We start from the raw sequence: 15,988 nt of genomic DNA, 5'->3' as shown, positions 1-15,988 counted from the left end.
TCTGCCGGGCAAGAGGAAAAGAGGAAGGGCTAAGAGGAGGTTTATGGATGTGGTGAGAGAGGACATGCAGGTGATGAGTGTAACAGAGCAAGACGGAGAGGACAGGAAGATATGGAATAAGAAATATCTGCTGTGGCGACCCCTAACGGAAGCAGCCAAAAAGAAGAAGATTCATTATGCTCCTCTTCCGTTAACATAATCTCAAACTGTCTAAAAAAGAAAAAAAAAAAACCCACTGCAGCAGCACTCATCAAGGATACAAATTCTGACCCAGAAATCCAAGACTACAATAGGCCAAAGAACTCCTCCCTTAAAAGAGACATGAGGTACCTCTTCAGATGCTCCTTCTCCTTCTGATAGGTAGCCATGGGGAACAAAGAAGCCGTCGTCATCGTCGTCATCATCTCCCCCATCATCATCATCATCCTTACATAGAGAAAGATATTCAAAACACAAAATCAAATTACATTTATCTTTAATATAAAAATGTCTATAATTAACTTATCAAAAAGAAAACTACAATAGTTTATTGTAAGCTGAACTGTATTTCAGGGCACACAGTACACAAGTGACAAAAAAGTTACTTATATAGTGTATTCTCATTTGTCAGATTTACTTATATATTTACTAATACTTTCTTTTCACTTACCAGATGTGAACTTAATCTCATATCTAAAATTGACTCTGGAACAATGCCTGAGACATTAATTTCTATTTTCAATGTGAGATCTAATGGTCTTGCTTCAACTTGGTATAATTTGATACAATTTAAAGTACAATAAAATGTTTTTGTTGCTCCTACCAGAAGCAGGGAAAAAATATGCAGCAACAGTACATGAAACACAGATTACTTGACAGAAAGTTGTTTATATATGAACATGGTTCCAGGGATGACCTAGGCCACAGTGCAGTTGCCTTATAAGACTGTGATGTAGTCAGACAGTATGCTCCTCACTGTGCCTTTAAAGATGTTACTGAAAATCTGGTCTGATTTTCCATAATCTTAATTACAATGACGGTTCTGCTGAGCCTTAACTGTTAGTGGTGTTGAACTAAGAGATCCACAGTAATGCTGAACTGTAAGAAGTTAAAGCTACTAACTATTTATATAGCAAATCCAATAATGTGAACAGGCTTATAACTTCCTTCAAATCTCCCATAGGCCACAATCAGTTCTATTGCTTGATTGACAATGAGGGCACAGATTGTCTTTTGTAGTCCTATATTATCACTGATGATAATTACACAAACTACTATTGTTCCATCAGCAAATGTGTCATTCTTGGTAATACAATCATGTTTAACCATTAAAAAAATATAAATGGGCTATGCACACAGTCATGGATTGATCTGGTATTCACACTTAGTGGATTCTCTAAGCCTTATAGTCTGAGAATTACCAGTCAGGAAGACCTGGAATGGTAATGGTTTCATGTCACACCTGTAAAAGTAGAACGAGTAGACAAGGCAAATGATGATCCAGAAACCTGTTAAGTATGAACATGTTGGTGTTTTCAATTTTGGCCACTACCTGTTGCAGATTATGCGCTCTACTCAATAACTAAATAAAATGAGATTAGTCTTAGAAAGATTTGACAGATGCATCACTCCAGGTAAAGCTAAGTACAAAACAGGGGCTGTGCATATTAATTTATAACACAATGCAATAAATACACAATAGTACAGAAAAGTGGAAACAATTTCTTACACCCTCAGAGTGTGACAGAGATTCTCCTGGTTCCTCCTCTTCCCACTCTTCATCACTATCTACTTCATAATCCAAGTGACCCTGAAACAAAGCATTCAAACTTAAAGTTTTTCAGACCTACTGGCAACATCTTTGTTCAAAGTTACTCACAGCCATTAAAAGTTCATCAAAATGTTGAAAGACTAACAAAGGCACTAGGTTGCATTATAAAAGGTACAATGTTCCACTCAAAATGCCAACAGAGTTGCAATGCCTAAAACAAACTCTTTCTGCATACTTTAGACCAATGTCGATAAAGGCATGTTCAAAGCAAGTCTAGCCCTTGACCCATCATGATAATGGATAGCAAGAGAGGAGCATTTTCTGTAATACCATACCCTCCATATTCAACCGACCTTGCATGTTTTGTGATGTCAAAATCAAAGTTAAAGGTAAAAGTAATTTAAAGATATACCAACCATTCTTTAGAATGAGGAAAAGAAAGAACTTATGTATTTTTTGTAATCCTCACCCTCTTTCAAAAGGCAAAGGCTTTTGGCTCAGGTAGTACCACTAAAATTATGTCCCATACCACATAGTATAAAGTCAGGTACTGCATGTCTCCTGTAGAAAAGCTTCGCTCTAAATGTAAAAGTGCTGAGTAAAAGCCCTTCCAAAATCTCAATCCTGAGGTGACTGAAATAAAGTCTACTGTGTAGTAAACCTTTTACACATCCATCACAACAAGAAAACAGCAGCTCGCTTATCAACAAAATAAGTTAACTGCCATAAACGATTTTTCTTTTCTTACTGTAATGGATATAAAAAAAAAAAAAAAATCACTTTTTCAGGAGCCATTCCAAGGCAGAAAATGCCCTTATGAACTGCCTCACACCAACACACAAATTCACTCTAAAACGAGTAAAGCATTAGCAGCACGCTTCACTATCTGGATAAAGTATTATCAGCTACTGCCTAAAACAGTGATCCTAAAAGCAATGATTAAGATTTATACTACAACTAAAATAATGTTTTTAAAAGGTTCTACACATCCTGTCACCTGCTCCTGTCTTTGGATCTTTTCTCAACAGTTGTAAATTCACAACACTGTCGTCAAAAGTAGCAGTAACATTGGGGGAAGTGAATGTCATATGTGGAGGAGTTCTTTAAATGAGACGGCATCTAAAAATGTCTGTTGTACAACTCATCTCATCTCCTTAAACGATTTTCCTGGGAGAGTCACAGTGGCAGCAGACTAAGCAGACCAGCCCAGATTTCTCCAGCTATAGATTCCAGCTCTTTCTGGGAAATTCGCTGGTGTTCCCAAGTTAGGCAGGCAAGAGATATAACCCCTCAGGGCATGCCCAGACCACCTCAACTGTCACCTCTTGATCTGAAGGAGTAACACCTCTACTCTGAGGCTCTAATGAATTGCTGAGCTTCTCACCCTGTCACACTGTCAGCCCAGATGCCCTGCAAGTAAGCCTCATTTCTGACATTGTACTTGCGATCTCATTCTTTTGGTCATTGCCTAAAGCTCATAACCATGGGCAAGCAAAGGGCCTTCCCACCCTCCATGCAACATTGAACAGATGTGTTAAATCCCCCTATCCCAACAATGTCCAGCACTTTCAAAATCTTTGGTCGGATCTCATCCAGCCCCAGCAGCCTTACCACCACAGAGTTCATAAACCACCAACCATGATGGGATCCTCCCACTGGATGTAGCTAACACTAACTCCTGGTAGAAAGGCATGTCCACCATGTTGAAGAGTTCTCAAAGTTATCCTTCCACCATTTTACAATTTTCCCCAGAAGAAGTCAGTTCCTTTATATTCATGATTAACATAGTCTGGGCAAGATCACGACTTCCCCCTTCCGAGATGTTGCATAATTTGCCAAAACACCATAAAGGCCATATAATATTCTTTCTCCATGGCCTCACCAAACTTCTCCCATGTTTGCTTTTAGAGCCACTTTTGCAGCAGGCTTCTTAGCATGTCAGTACCTCTGAACCGAGTCAGGAAATCCCAGAGAGAGCATTTTCCTGAAGGTCACCTTTAGTATTGACAGATTCCCTCAACTCTGGTGTCCACCATCGGGTCCTAGGGTTGCCACCACAAAATGCTCCAACTGCCTTAAGACTACAGCTTTTAGCAGTTACTTCCACAGCCGAGGTCTAGAACAGGGTACACATTTGGACTCAATGTTGGAAGAATGTGGAAGAGATTCCATTGAAAGGTAGGAGTTGAACTCATCATAAACAGAAGCCTCAGCCAGGCATTTCTAGAACTTCCAAACTGAACATCTAGGGCTCCGCCCATCCATCCAGCTTCATATTCCACTCACTACCAAGTGATGATCAGCTGAAAGCTCTGCCCCTCTCCTTGACAGCTTGCAAAACATATGACCTCAGGCCAGACAAAACAACTACAAAGTTTGTGATCTTCAGTCCAAGATGCTCAGGTACACTTATGAGCCTCCTTGCTTTTAAATACTGTGTTTATTACGAGCAATCCATGAATAGCACATAAATACAATAATTCACTTTATTTGGTCAGGTCTGACAGGCCATTTCTCCCAATCACACCCCTTCAGGTATCTTCTCGATGTGAGCATTGTAGTCACCCAGTAAGACTACAGGCGGCATCCTTTTAAGCACTTCACTCACCTTCCGTAAGAAGGCTGAATATTCCAAACAGCTATTGGTGTATATGTACAAACAGTCAGAGGCGGACTCTATGCAACTTCTGGCCACACTAAGACAACTTACTCATTCACTTTTAGAGAGAGAGTGGGGAATACAACTGCACAGCCATCAAAGACATATACTCTCAGAACCTCAGTATAAGAGAGGCCACCCCCAATCACGAAGTTTGGTTCCTGAACCCATGCAATGGTTTCTGATGCCAGCTGTACCTAGCTAGCATTTTTCCATTTCCTTCACCAGATCAGACCTCCTAACCTTATCAGAGACGTAAATGTTTCAAGTTCCCAAAGCCAGTCACCATTGCCAGGTTAAAGTCCATCTAGTTGTTTTCTGCTCATACTTGCCACTGAACTGGTATCGCACCTGACCCTGCAAGTGGTGAGCCCACAAAATGGTTTCACATCACCATTTCAGGATGAGTCTGGTCAAATTATATGGGGTGCCCAACCACTAGGCACTCACAATCAAATGCCATCCCCACCAGGAGCGAGTCCTGGTAACCTTACCCTGGGCAGGGTATACAGTCTTCTAATCTGTACTGCCATGAAGGCTGTTGTGAACCTTTCAACCCAAATCTGTTCGCCAAAGGAGACCCTACCTGGAGCACAAAGCTTCAGATGACCTAGCTCTGAACATGCCTAGGGTGCACATAGCCCCACCACCATTGCAAAGGGACAGTCGAGGGTAAGGGTCTGCTACATACTGCTGTATAAAAAAAATTAAGGCTACGTATTATAACTTTTTGATATCTAGCATATATGACACTCAACAAGCTGTTAGTTACACCAAACAAATATGAAAACATCTCCCGTTGCCCACCTTATCTTGATTTAGAGGCCTACGAGGAGTTATAACTTTGCTCTTCTTACTCCAGGTACCCCAGTAGGCTGGACGGTAGTTCTCATGAAATTGCAGCAACTTCATCAGGCCACATTCTTTTCTATCAGGAACCCCTTCAGGCTTTGTGCCTTCTACTACAACTACACAGTCATTTCTGTAAAAGCAAAGAGGACAAGATGAGAAATTCCCAAAATGTATAAAGTCTAAATATTAGGATATATTAGTAAGAGGGAACATGACTGAATAACAAATCAACCACAACAGAGTCCAGCTACATGACAGTCAACAGACGTAGCACAACTCACAAATGCATTCCTTCACCAAATGAAAAACAGCCAACTATAACCCTGCTTCACAGATAAAAACACAATTTCTAGAAAAGCCCACTGAAGTGGATTCAAAAACAGGGGTATACATATGATTACAAATAAGGTATGAAATTCTAATAGACTGTACTGAAAATTAAGGTTGTGTCAATTAAAGATAGGCTTTTTATTTGGAATTTTACTTGTAGTCTACCAACATGAAACACAGTCATAAGAGTTTCAGGTATGCATCTTATCAAGTGTATGGAGATATCCATAATAACTTCAAAAGCAACTCTTACAATTTCAGTTGATAAATGACTGGGCAAAAAATATTAAATGTACATTTATGTATGGTTCTGCATTAAACTTTACTGTTTGAAATCCCCAGTTCAAGGACACAGACAATGTTTTCACTTGTTGCTGACCCCTAACACTATTAAACTTATTCAGAAACTATCTTTAAATGAAAAATGACGGTGTCATTATGGCAATAAAAATTTTTAATAGGGTTGTGAGGTTTAATATTTAAAGTAGCCAGTCTATAAAGATCAAATAAAAGCTCAAAACCTAACCAGATAATGTCATTTCTTTAACACCTTGTGATTGATTATTTTGGAGATATTATGTACTTTTAAAACAATAATATGAGGAGCTAATGATACTGTAGCTCTGAGCTCGAAGTTAAATACAAAATGACAGCGGTTAGGTAATTTTTAAAAACAAAAATACATTTTAAGCAAGTAGACTCAAGACCACAACAAGTTCCTGTTATAGGCATCCCCTGCATCTCTAAATTGGACAAACTGGATCTGAAAGATCTGCAGAAATTACCTCTTTGCAATTCACTCTCATTCATTTGTTTGTCTATCTAGTGTTTTTTTAAGCGTATTTTAATATACTTGAAGGTTAAGAATATAAGCCCTTTCCTACTCCTTTTTCTTAAGCAGCTGTTATTTAAAATTAAGTTCCAAAAAAAAAAAAAAAATAGTGAGTTGCTAATGCCGGATTAATACCAAAAATTAAAACTACACAGGTAAATGATCTGTTACTCAAACTCTGATAACACTGGGCGTATATTTATGTACTATACATATTCTTTACTATTCACCTATACAGACGGTCCTCGGGTTACAACGTCTCGACAAGCAAGGTTTTGCGTTTACAACGCTTGCTCCCATAAAAACTTAAAAAAATTGAAATGTGAGAAGGAATAAAGGTAAGGATTTTTCTTTACACTCATTTTTTCTGTTACTACAGTACAGTGCAGAATATTTGTCTTTTTCCTTTTTCTGTGGCTTAGTTGTGTTTTTGTGTTCTAGATTATGATTTTGCAAATGTGTTAAGGTAGGTAAGTGACTTAGGCTAGGGCGTGTTTCGACTTACACCAAAATTCATGTTTCATCACTGTTGTAGGAACAGAACTGTGTCGTAACCGGAGGAACCCCTGTACACATTGTTATTAAAAATTAAGGTTTCCAAGTCACATCAGCACATAGACAGACAAAACTCACCAAAGAGCTTGTCTGAAGACTAGACAATGTCTGATGTTATATTTTATATAAAAAAAAAAGTAACTATTGTATTAAACTAAACTGATTCAAGCAATGAAATTAAAACTTTACAAATTGAATATTGACAATATAGTCTTGTCTGCTTCAAGAGGATACCGGCCGAGTTATTGAGTCCCAATTAAAAAAAGAAATAATTATCTTAAAATCATAGGATCAATAAGTACTTTGTATGTAGTAATGTGTAAACCTGAAAAGGCTTCTGAATTGTGTAGAAATCAAAACTCACAAAAAACTGACCAAGTAATTCATGCTACTCAGTAGGAAAAATGTGGACTGTCCTCTCCAAGTGGGAGTTCCGTTACTGCCTCAGGTGGTGGAGTTCAAGTATGTCACGGACTTGTTCACAAGTGAGGAGAAAAGGGGCTGTGAGACAGACAGGCAGATCGGGACGGTAAGTGTAGTTATCCGGTCACTATACTGATCTGTAATGGAGAAGGAGCTGAGCCAGAAGGCAAAGGTCTCAATTTACTTGTCAATCTACATCCCTACCCTTATCTATGATTATGAGCTTTGACTAACGACTGAAAAGATGGGATTTTGGGTACAAACAGTCAAAACACCACCTTTCGCTGCAGGATGTCTAGGCTCTCTGTTAGAGTTAGGTTGAGCAGCACAGACATTCGGGAGAGACTCAGAGTGGACCTGCTACCCTCCGCACTAAGAGGAGCAAATTGAGGTGGTATAGGAATCTGATATGGATGCCTACTGGATGCCTAACCATAGAGGTTTTACAGGCACAACCAAATACAGTATATATCCCAAATGGCCTGGTAATGTCTTGAGATGCCACAGTATGAGTTAGCAAATGAGGCTGGGGAAAGAGAGAGATGTATGGGCCACAATACTAAGACCTATGTCCACCTGAGACCCAGTCTCAGATAAATGGTGATAAATGAGATAATTACTCTTATTTTCCAAAATATGGTCAAATTGCTTTAAAAATTCATATTACTGACCCTTTTTGGTTGTAAGGAAATATCTATTGGCAGGAAAGTGAAAAGTTACAATATTTTGGATTTTGCTCATTTTTTTGGTTTTATTATCTTTAGCTAAAAAATTTAAATCAACCAGAAACTTTTTATAATGCATTTTAATAGGCACATTATGCAGTCTTTTGCAGTTAAGTCTTATTGTTTTGGAAATAATAAGGCAAAAAAAAAAGAAGGTGCAAGAAACAGTTACTATTGCTATAGAGCTGGCAAACTCTCATCGATGTGCTTATTCTACTAATAAGCAGGTTGAAAAATGGATGAATTGGCAAAAACTTTCAACCTAGCTGAACACATGAACAAAATGACCTACAATTTGATGAAGGGTCAAGGTTTCACCATTTCATTAATACAAAAAAGTAACAAGGAAAATATACTTACACGGGCAAAAGTCTTGATACTCTTGGCCAAGTAGGTCTAGACCTTCGAGGTTTCCTAGTTTTTAATTCCTGAATCCAAGTCATACTTTGGCACTGGTCTTGCAGGCACAAATCTAACTGCTCTAAAACATTAGGTTCACATATGACCCGACTTAATGGAGCAAGTGCCATGTTTTCCCTGATCTCAAATGGAGCAAACTTTCCACATGCACCAACGAGATTCTGAGAATAGAGAGAAAGTTGGGTATTTATTTATTGGGTTGCAATAAATGTATCTAGAAAACAAATATATTCAACTATATGTTTGACTGCATTCATATGTCTTGCCCGTCTCAGGAATTGGCAAATTAGGTTTTATTTTTTTTTTTTTTTTTCCATAGAGTGATGCGCACTTAAAGTTTCTCCTTACTGCCATTTTCGGAATATAAATGTTAAATGCACTCCACTTGTAAAAGTAAATAATAAGGTTTGGCTTTTTCATTAAGTAACTGATTATTTAATCAGCAAAACCTACAACCTTTAACATAAATAGAGATCTCAAGTTAGAACTGTAACAAGCTGGTTTAAACACATGGGTATCTGTTCTAATAGTCTCTTGGCACATGCAAATGGCATGCAAATAAGGCCAGCAATAATTCTAAATGCAAAAACAATTGTGGTTTCTTTAAATGGCAAATTATGTTTGAATATTTATTCTCTGTCTCTCACAGACACATCTTAAACAGTAACAAAACAAAAAAAAAAAAAGAGCTCAAGCAACATTTTTTCTCACTTAAAATACAGCCACACTTAAAGGAAGCCAGACTAGTAACACAATTGGAACCTATTAGATAAACTATACATCAGGTGAGATAAGCTAGACTATTGCATAATGGTTTTATTTGACAGCTGCCCCTATTAGAACGGAGGACTTTTATTTTATCTACATTTCTTACCTTGGGTGCCTGAGGAGTTTTGTTTTTATTAAAGAACCTGGTAATCTCTGCCTTTTCGGCTTTCACACGCTGAAAGGTAAGTTAAAAAAAAAAACATAAACCAAAATAGGCTCAAGAGACGGAAGATTTTGACTTTGTAATTGAAAGCTCATACCTCCTTTTCCTCTTTTAACCGTTTTTCTTCTTCCTTTTTACGCTTTTCCTCAAGTTTGGCTCTTGAAAGTATAAGCAAACCAGATTTTATTTAAAATTTACTGAGCTAATACTGTTAAAACATAAATCTGAGTAAAATCTAAGAAATGCAAATACAAATTTTTAAAAAACATCTCACTCAAGCGCATCTTGCTTTTCACGACGCTTTTCTTCTTTCACCCGGAGCTTTTCTGCCTTCTCTTTCTCTTCCTTTTCTTTCTTTTCTCTTCTCTCCTTTTCCTTAGCCTCCTTCTCCTCCTCTTTCTTTTTTCTGGCCTCCTCTTTTGCCCGTTCCTTGGCAGCTTTGGTCTCCTCTCGTATTCGCTCCCTCTCCTCCTTTTCTGCCTGTTGTTTACGCCGCTTTTCTTCCCGTTCCAAGTCCTATAATAAAGCCTTAATATTTAAAACATTTCAAATAACTTAACAAATTCATTTTTTATGTTATATTGTACTTTTGAAGGAATTACCCACAACTATATAAAAAAGCTATTTCAGATTAACATAAATGTGTGCTAATATGGTATACACAGAACAGTTTGCTCGACTAGAGAATATTCATACAAATTAGATCACATTGTTTACCTACTTGTAACAGAAACAATTACTTTACAATTAAGAAAATGTTTAGGTTAAGACCACCAGTGTTAGGTCAGCTTGCCATTCGTTCTACTAAATACTATATTATCATAAAATCACTTGTACAACAGGCCCATCATTCCACTTTTACATTTCTTTCCTCGGGTGTCTTGCTAGAATGTATGTATAGACTGATTGAAAGTTTTGCTTGGGCAAGAATTCCCTGTATTTGTCTAAGCCATGAGTTAGAACTCAGGCAATTAATAACATTAAGCCAAAGCAAAGATGAACAGAGTAAACCGGTAAAATACATTAAAAGAGTAACTTGGTTTTCCCAAAAAGTAAAAACATGGAGTGCAAAAAAAAAAAACTTTTAGCCTACCTTGAGTGAACGTCTCTTACTCTTTTCGCTTGTACTTTTGTCGTTTTCTGGTGTCTGTGGGAAGGAAGAAAATACATTAGTTTCCACTTCTTTCAAGCTAAAATAATAAACAGCTTTTGTGAATAATTTGCATACTTGCTTATTGTTTTGTTCTTTGTAGATACAACTGCAACATTTGTGTAATAAAGTTTATGTACTTCATTACCTCGTGGGCAGCTACAGTATTTACAATACATACAATTATTATAAACAATATGTATTATTTGAACTGCAGAGCATGAACCTTTAAAGATGCATCTGCTTCAGGTTTTCACTTTTCCTCTGGGCTACATAAGACCTGTTTGAGCAAATTTGTACACAGTATCATTTGTCAGTTTTAATAAGGTTTGTGGGATTTTATTCATATTCTTAGATTTTCTGGAAAAAAAGAAAATGTTTGCCCACTTTACTTATAAGCCCATTCCAATCCATTTACAAGAAAAAAATAGCTGAACTAATACTAGAAACAAAATGTACTGTGAATTTAACGTACTGTCAAAACAAAACACTTTCATAATACAGACAACTACCACTGGTCACTCAAAAACGACTGAAGTTCCGTACACTGGTTCAGTCTCTAATGATTCCTTTAGCATGATGCCTTATATTTTTAAACTGACTTAATTAAATTAGGTACTTGTTACACTATACAATAGCAACAGCAAAATCTCTGACTGCATCCATAGAGACTTCTTTTAAAACATTACTATGTACTTCAACATTAATGTGTATAACTAGTATATACTTTATAATTAGGATTTGTTTATTCAATCAATTTGGAATCAAGTGCATAGATTATTTAGGATCCACATTTTTGTGCCCACATTTCATAAAAACAAATTTCACAGTAATTAATAACTTAAAATAGTGAAGCATTACTCTTAGTCTCTGCCAAATCCACAGTATATATTCTGTGGCAATGAGTGCTGTGCAATAAAGCATAAAATACATCGAACCCTACCTCAGATTTCTGCTGACTGAGGCTAGTATTTTACTTACTTTTTCAGGCTTCATTTACGACTGAGCTGTAAAATATGTCCTGAAGATACTATACTGATATGTTGGAACAGAACATGCTGAATACTCTTCAAACCATTTTTTAAAATGAGCTTCATTTGCTCTAATAAACACCTTTCTCTTCACTGCCATGTAGGTAGTAGTGTTTAATAGGTGCCTGATTATTGTATTTTGTGTCTTTCCTCTTGATGCCAGACTGATATCATTTTCCTAAGGTGCTATTGCCTTGAAAATACAGATGGGGGAGTAATTACTCCTGATTAGCCATACATAACTGACACTTGCAGAACAAAAAAAAAAATACTTACATTTATATAGCACATTTCATACTACTCAAATCTTTTTTCATAGTGTGTGGGGAGCCACTTCAACCATTACTAATGTTGTAGCATCCACCTAGATGATGCAATGGCAGCCATTTTTCCACCAGTATGCTCACCACAAATTATCTATTAGGTGGTGAAGTGATGAGAAAGAGAGAGAGAGAGATAGCCATTTAGAGACAGGGGATGATTAGGGGGCCACAATGTCTAGGCCAGGGGTGGTGAACTCCAAGCCTCTAATGCCTTAGTGGCTGCAGGTTTTCATTCTTACCATCTTCTTAATTAGTGATTAGTCATTTTAGTTTTTGCTACCGATTACTTCTTTTAATTAATTTGACTCAGGCCCCATAGTTCTTTTTCTTTAGTTAGCAGCCAAACAATAACGAGACACAAAACAAGCTACCACATGACCAGCTCCCCTCTGCCCATTACACAATATCTGAAATTAAAGAGATGTGATGGTCTTGGTAAGGTTGATCTCTCAGGTCACCAAAACATTTTAACGGTGCTCTTAGAAAGAACAGAAAAACAACAGTTTTTGAAATGTGTGCTGTGACAGAATGAGAGCAGCAACAAGCCATGGAATTAAATAACGGGTTTGATTAACAGCAAGAATTGGCTTCTCATTAAGAAAGTCATTAGAGTGAAATTGATTGGAGTTTGAAGCACCAGTTTAGCTGATCATGTGTTAGCTCGTTGCACATCTCATATCTGCTTGGCTGTCGTTTAATGAAGAAAGGAATCAATTCAGAGGGCTGAACTCTTCCAACAGGGCTATTAAAGTGATGGGGAAAAAGTTAACTAGCAGTGAAAACTGGTCACTAATTAGGAAAAGGGTGAGAATGAAAACCTGCAGCCATTACAGCCCTCCAGGGCTGGAGTTTGCCACCACTGGTGTCTAGGCCATCAGGCACAATTTAGCCAAGACATTGTGAAACACCCCTTTCTTTACAAATGATGTCCAAGGATCTTCTATGACCATAGAGAGTCAGGACCTCAGTTCTTCATCTCATCTGAAGGACACCACCATTTTTACAGCACAGCATCCCCATTGCTGCACTATGGCATTGGGATCCACATTTAGACTATAGGGTAATCGCCCCCGGCTGGCCTTACCAATACCTCTTCCAACTGCAACCCAAGCTTTTCACAGATGGTCTCCCATCCAAGTACTGTACTGGCTGGGACCAACATGCTTAGCTCCAGTGGATGACCTCTTCTGAAGTACATGTGGTATGGCTGCTGGATATAAATTTATACAAACTAGACTTGCACCTCCTCTTGTTGTACACTGCCAGTTATGCATCACTATGAGCTGTCCTTAGATTATATTGTGCCTGCATGGGTTTTCTTCAAGGTACTTCACAGGGCTCTACAGTGCGACCAAAAAAAAAAAGGTTGCACCGGTGCGACCAGCCGTTCGAGGGGGAAACAAAACGAAACTCCGTGACTCTTAAAGTCTCCCTGTTGTTCAACAACAGACACACATTAGGCCCATATCATGGTCTAAACCAATCAGAGATAGTGAAGGGCTCTAAGCTATATATATATACACACATATAAATATTTAATGTATGTGTGTGTATATATATATATATATATATATACATTCAATCAAGTTCCTAAGAGGTGTTTTTTATTTCAAGTCAACCATTTGTATGAGCCTTGCACTGAGATTATATAGCTTAAAAAAAGAACAAACCCAAAAACACAATAAAGTATCAAATTTTATCAAATAAGTTCAAACAATACAAAATCACAAACAGTAAATATACTAACAAACAAAAAAAGATCTAGTGGAGATGAGACATTAATGCAGAAGTAAATATATTAGTAAACATTAAGATTAGATTTTAAAGATTTAAAAAATTGTTAATGGCTAGTGGTAAAATGATAGCTGCTCCATGTTAAAAAAAATATACAAATACTGTACTTGACCCTCAAACAAGGAAGTGACTTGTGCATTACGTGGATTAGACTTTGAAAAGAATGTTTGGTAGGCCATGAACAAAGACAAATGCACCTTCACTACTGTGCAGATATAAAGGAAACTGTGTCCAACAACAAATTGGGGCATAGAAAATTTTAAAAATAAATTTAGATTTTGAACAGCAGGTTGATTGATGTTTTTCTTTGAGACTTGCAATCAATATACTAGTTAATAAACACATTAACACATACTATTTTTTAAAAAAGCCATGGGTTTTTCCTTTTTAAAACATTTAAAATTTGGTAAAATTGCACATTAAACTTTAGAAAGAACAATCTAAGAATTGCTCAATATTTTAACATCAGAACGTAGATATGCAACACTGAAAATAACACATTCTGATGATTTCCAGTAATATATGTGATTAAACTACAGACATCTGAGTTGTAAACTGGCTAATTGATTACATTAAAAATATTACTCAACTAAATGAAGAAGATGTTAGGGTAAGTTTTGTAGCAACCTGCAATTTGATTGATGTCAAAGCTGACACTACTACCGACACACTAATTGCAATCAATTGCAGTTTAGGCTTTAAAAAAAAAATAAAAAAGCATATTATGGTCTATGATCAGATGGGGCAACAAAATAAGGATTTCAAAACTCCTCAAAGTTAAAACAGATGGACTGACATTGTATAAACTTCCAACTGCTGGTTATTATTGCACAAATGACTGCGGAGGTGTTTGATTTGGTTTAATGATATTTTAGTACAATTGTTTTTCTTCTAAATTTCCTCTGTCAGAATGACTGGTTAACTTTGATGTAGAATATACTCAACATTCTTCAGATAAACTTAAAATACTCAGAGGATCCGTACAGACGTTTTTCAAAACATGGCAGGATCTAATCAGTAATATTTTAAAATAAGTTCATGAAGCATAGAGAATTTATTAATTTAGGTATGTTTAAAAGCTGTAAAATTTTTATGCTGTTTGGCTTGCTCTCTCTCTCAAGGGTGGGGATCGATCTGTTCTTAACTCTATTTTTCTTTTTGTAAAAACTTGATTGCTTTGTATGAAGTGTAATAAAATGAATAAAAAAAAAAAAAAACTTGAAATGGCTAGCGACACTATACAGATTTCTCAGGACTCAAGAATTCATGATGATTGTTACAGCTGCACTTGAGGTCACTGAATAAAATGTCACTGCTAACGGTTTAAGTAGATATATTCCACCATTGAATTTCATTACTTCATTAATGACGCTTTAGGAGTCTTCCCTTAATATTGCACTAGATAGAAGTAAACTCAATATTACAAACAACAGGAATATTCATCAAGGAATTGAGACACCCCAGTAGATATTTTTAAAAATCTTTACCAGCTTCTTGCAGATGAAAGGTCAGAAATTCACATTAAATACAGTATTTAAGAGCTGATGTTATGTTCAACATTACAATTTATGATAAATCACACATGTATGGTTGTTAACCACCTAGGTGCAAAATTTCCCAGATATGACAATCATTTCCTGCTTTTCAAGACTTTACTGCATAAATTCACAATCTAAATGATGCTGCCAAGAAGCTGTTTGTTTGTTGTTATCCTAAACACTGCATAAGATTTCCGGAGTAACCAAAGCAGATAGTTGTATCGAAAATTAAAGGACTGTCATACAAAAATGAAGATTCAAAATACACACCGCTAAAATTAACAACATCTGAGTCCAAAGTCTTTTCCAAATTTAACAAAACTATCTTCTGTTTGTTCACATCGTTGGTCACAACTGAATGCGATAGAGGCCTTTCGGTACTAAAACATAAAAAACCTTGCAGGGTACCCTTAAATAATAATAATTGAGTTTGAATATGAAAAAGCTGCAGAAAATTGGATTTCTAAGAGGAGAAAATGAAATATATGAGGGGGAGTCAAGCTAAAGTTAAAAAAAAATGGGATTTATTAGAAAATGGAATGAACCACAAAACTGATGCTGTCATTTCTCAATGTTGTCTCCACCCTTCTCAATGCACTTGCACCACCTGCCTGGATTCCAGCAGAATAAAAGGTTTGGGCTTGTCCTCGCAGCCAGTTTTGCACCCCCACATGT

At 36.8% G+C, this 15,988-nt stretch overlaps 1 protein-coding gene across 2 annotated transcripts in view; it reads right to left on the bottom strand.

Moving 5' to 3' along the window:
- Positions 1 to 15,988, bottom strand: part of chaf1a (chromatin assembly factor 1, subunit A (p150)) — a 52,652-nt gene that overhangs the window by 17,214 nt on the left and 19,450 nt on the right. For both annotated transcript variants that reach the window (XM_039766979.1, XM_039766978.1), the window contains exons 4-11: positions 10,571 to 10,624; positions 9,752 to 9,993; positions 9,575 to 9,635; positions 9,421 to 9,489; positions 8,487 to 8,707; positions 5,217 to 5,391; positions 1,709 to 1,789; positions 331 to 426 (exon numbers count right to left, since the gene is read on the bottom strand). In XM_039766979.1, coding sequence (XP_039622913.1) covers positions 331 to 426; positions 1,709 to 1,789; positions 5,217 to 5,391; positions 8,487 to 8,707; positions 9,421 to 9,489; positions 9,575 to 9,635; positions 9,752 to 9,993; positions 10,571 to 10,624 — 999 coding nt within the window. The remainder of the gene's footprint in view (positions 1 to 330; positions 427 to 1,708; positions 1,790 to 5,216; positions 5,392 to 8,486; positions 8,708 to 9,420; positions 9,490 to 9,574; positions 9,636 to 9,751; positions 9,994 to 10,570; positions 10,625 to 15,988) is intronic.

Source organism: Polypterus senegalus, chromosome 10, assembly GCF_016835505.1.
Source record: "Polypterus senegalus isolate Bchr_013 chromosome 10, ASM1683550v1, whole genome shotgun sequence".
Lineage (NCBI taxonomy): Eukaryota > Metazoa > Chordata > Cladistia > Polypteriformes > Polypteridae > Polypterus > Polypterus senegalus.
Note: the sequence above shows the minus strand (reverse complement) of the source record. Positions and strands in the feature narration are given on the sequence as shown.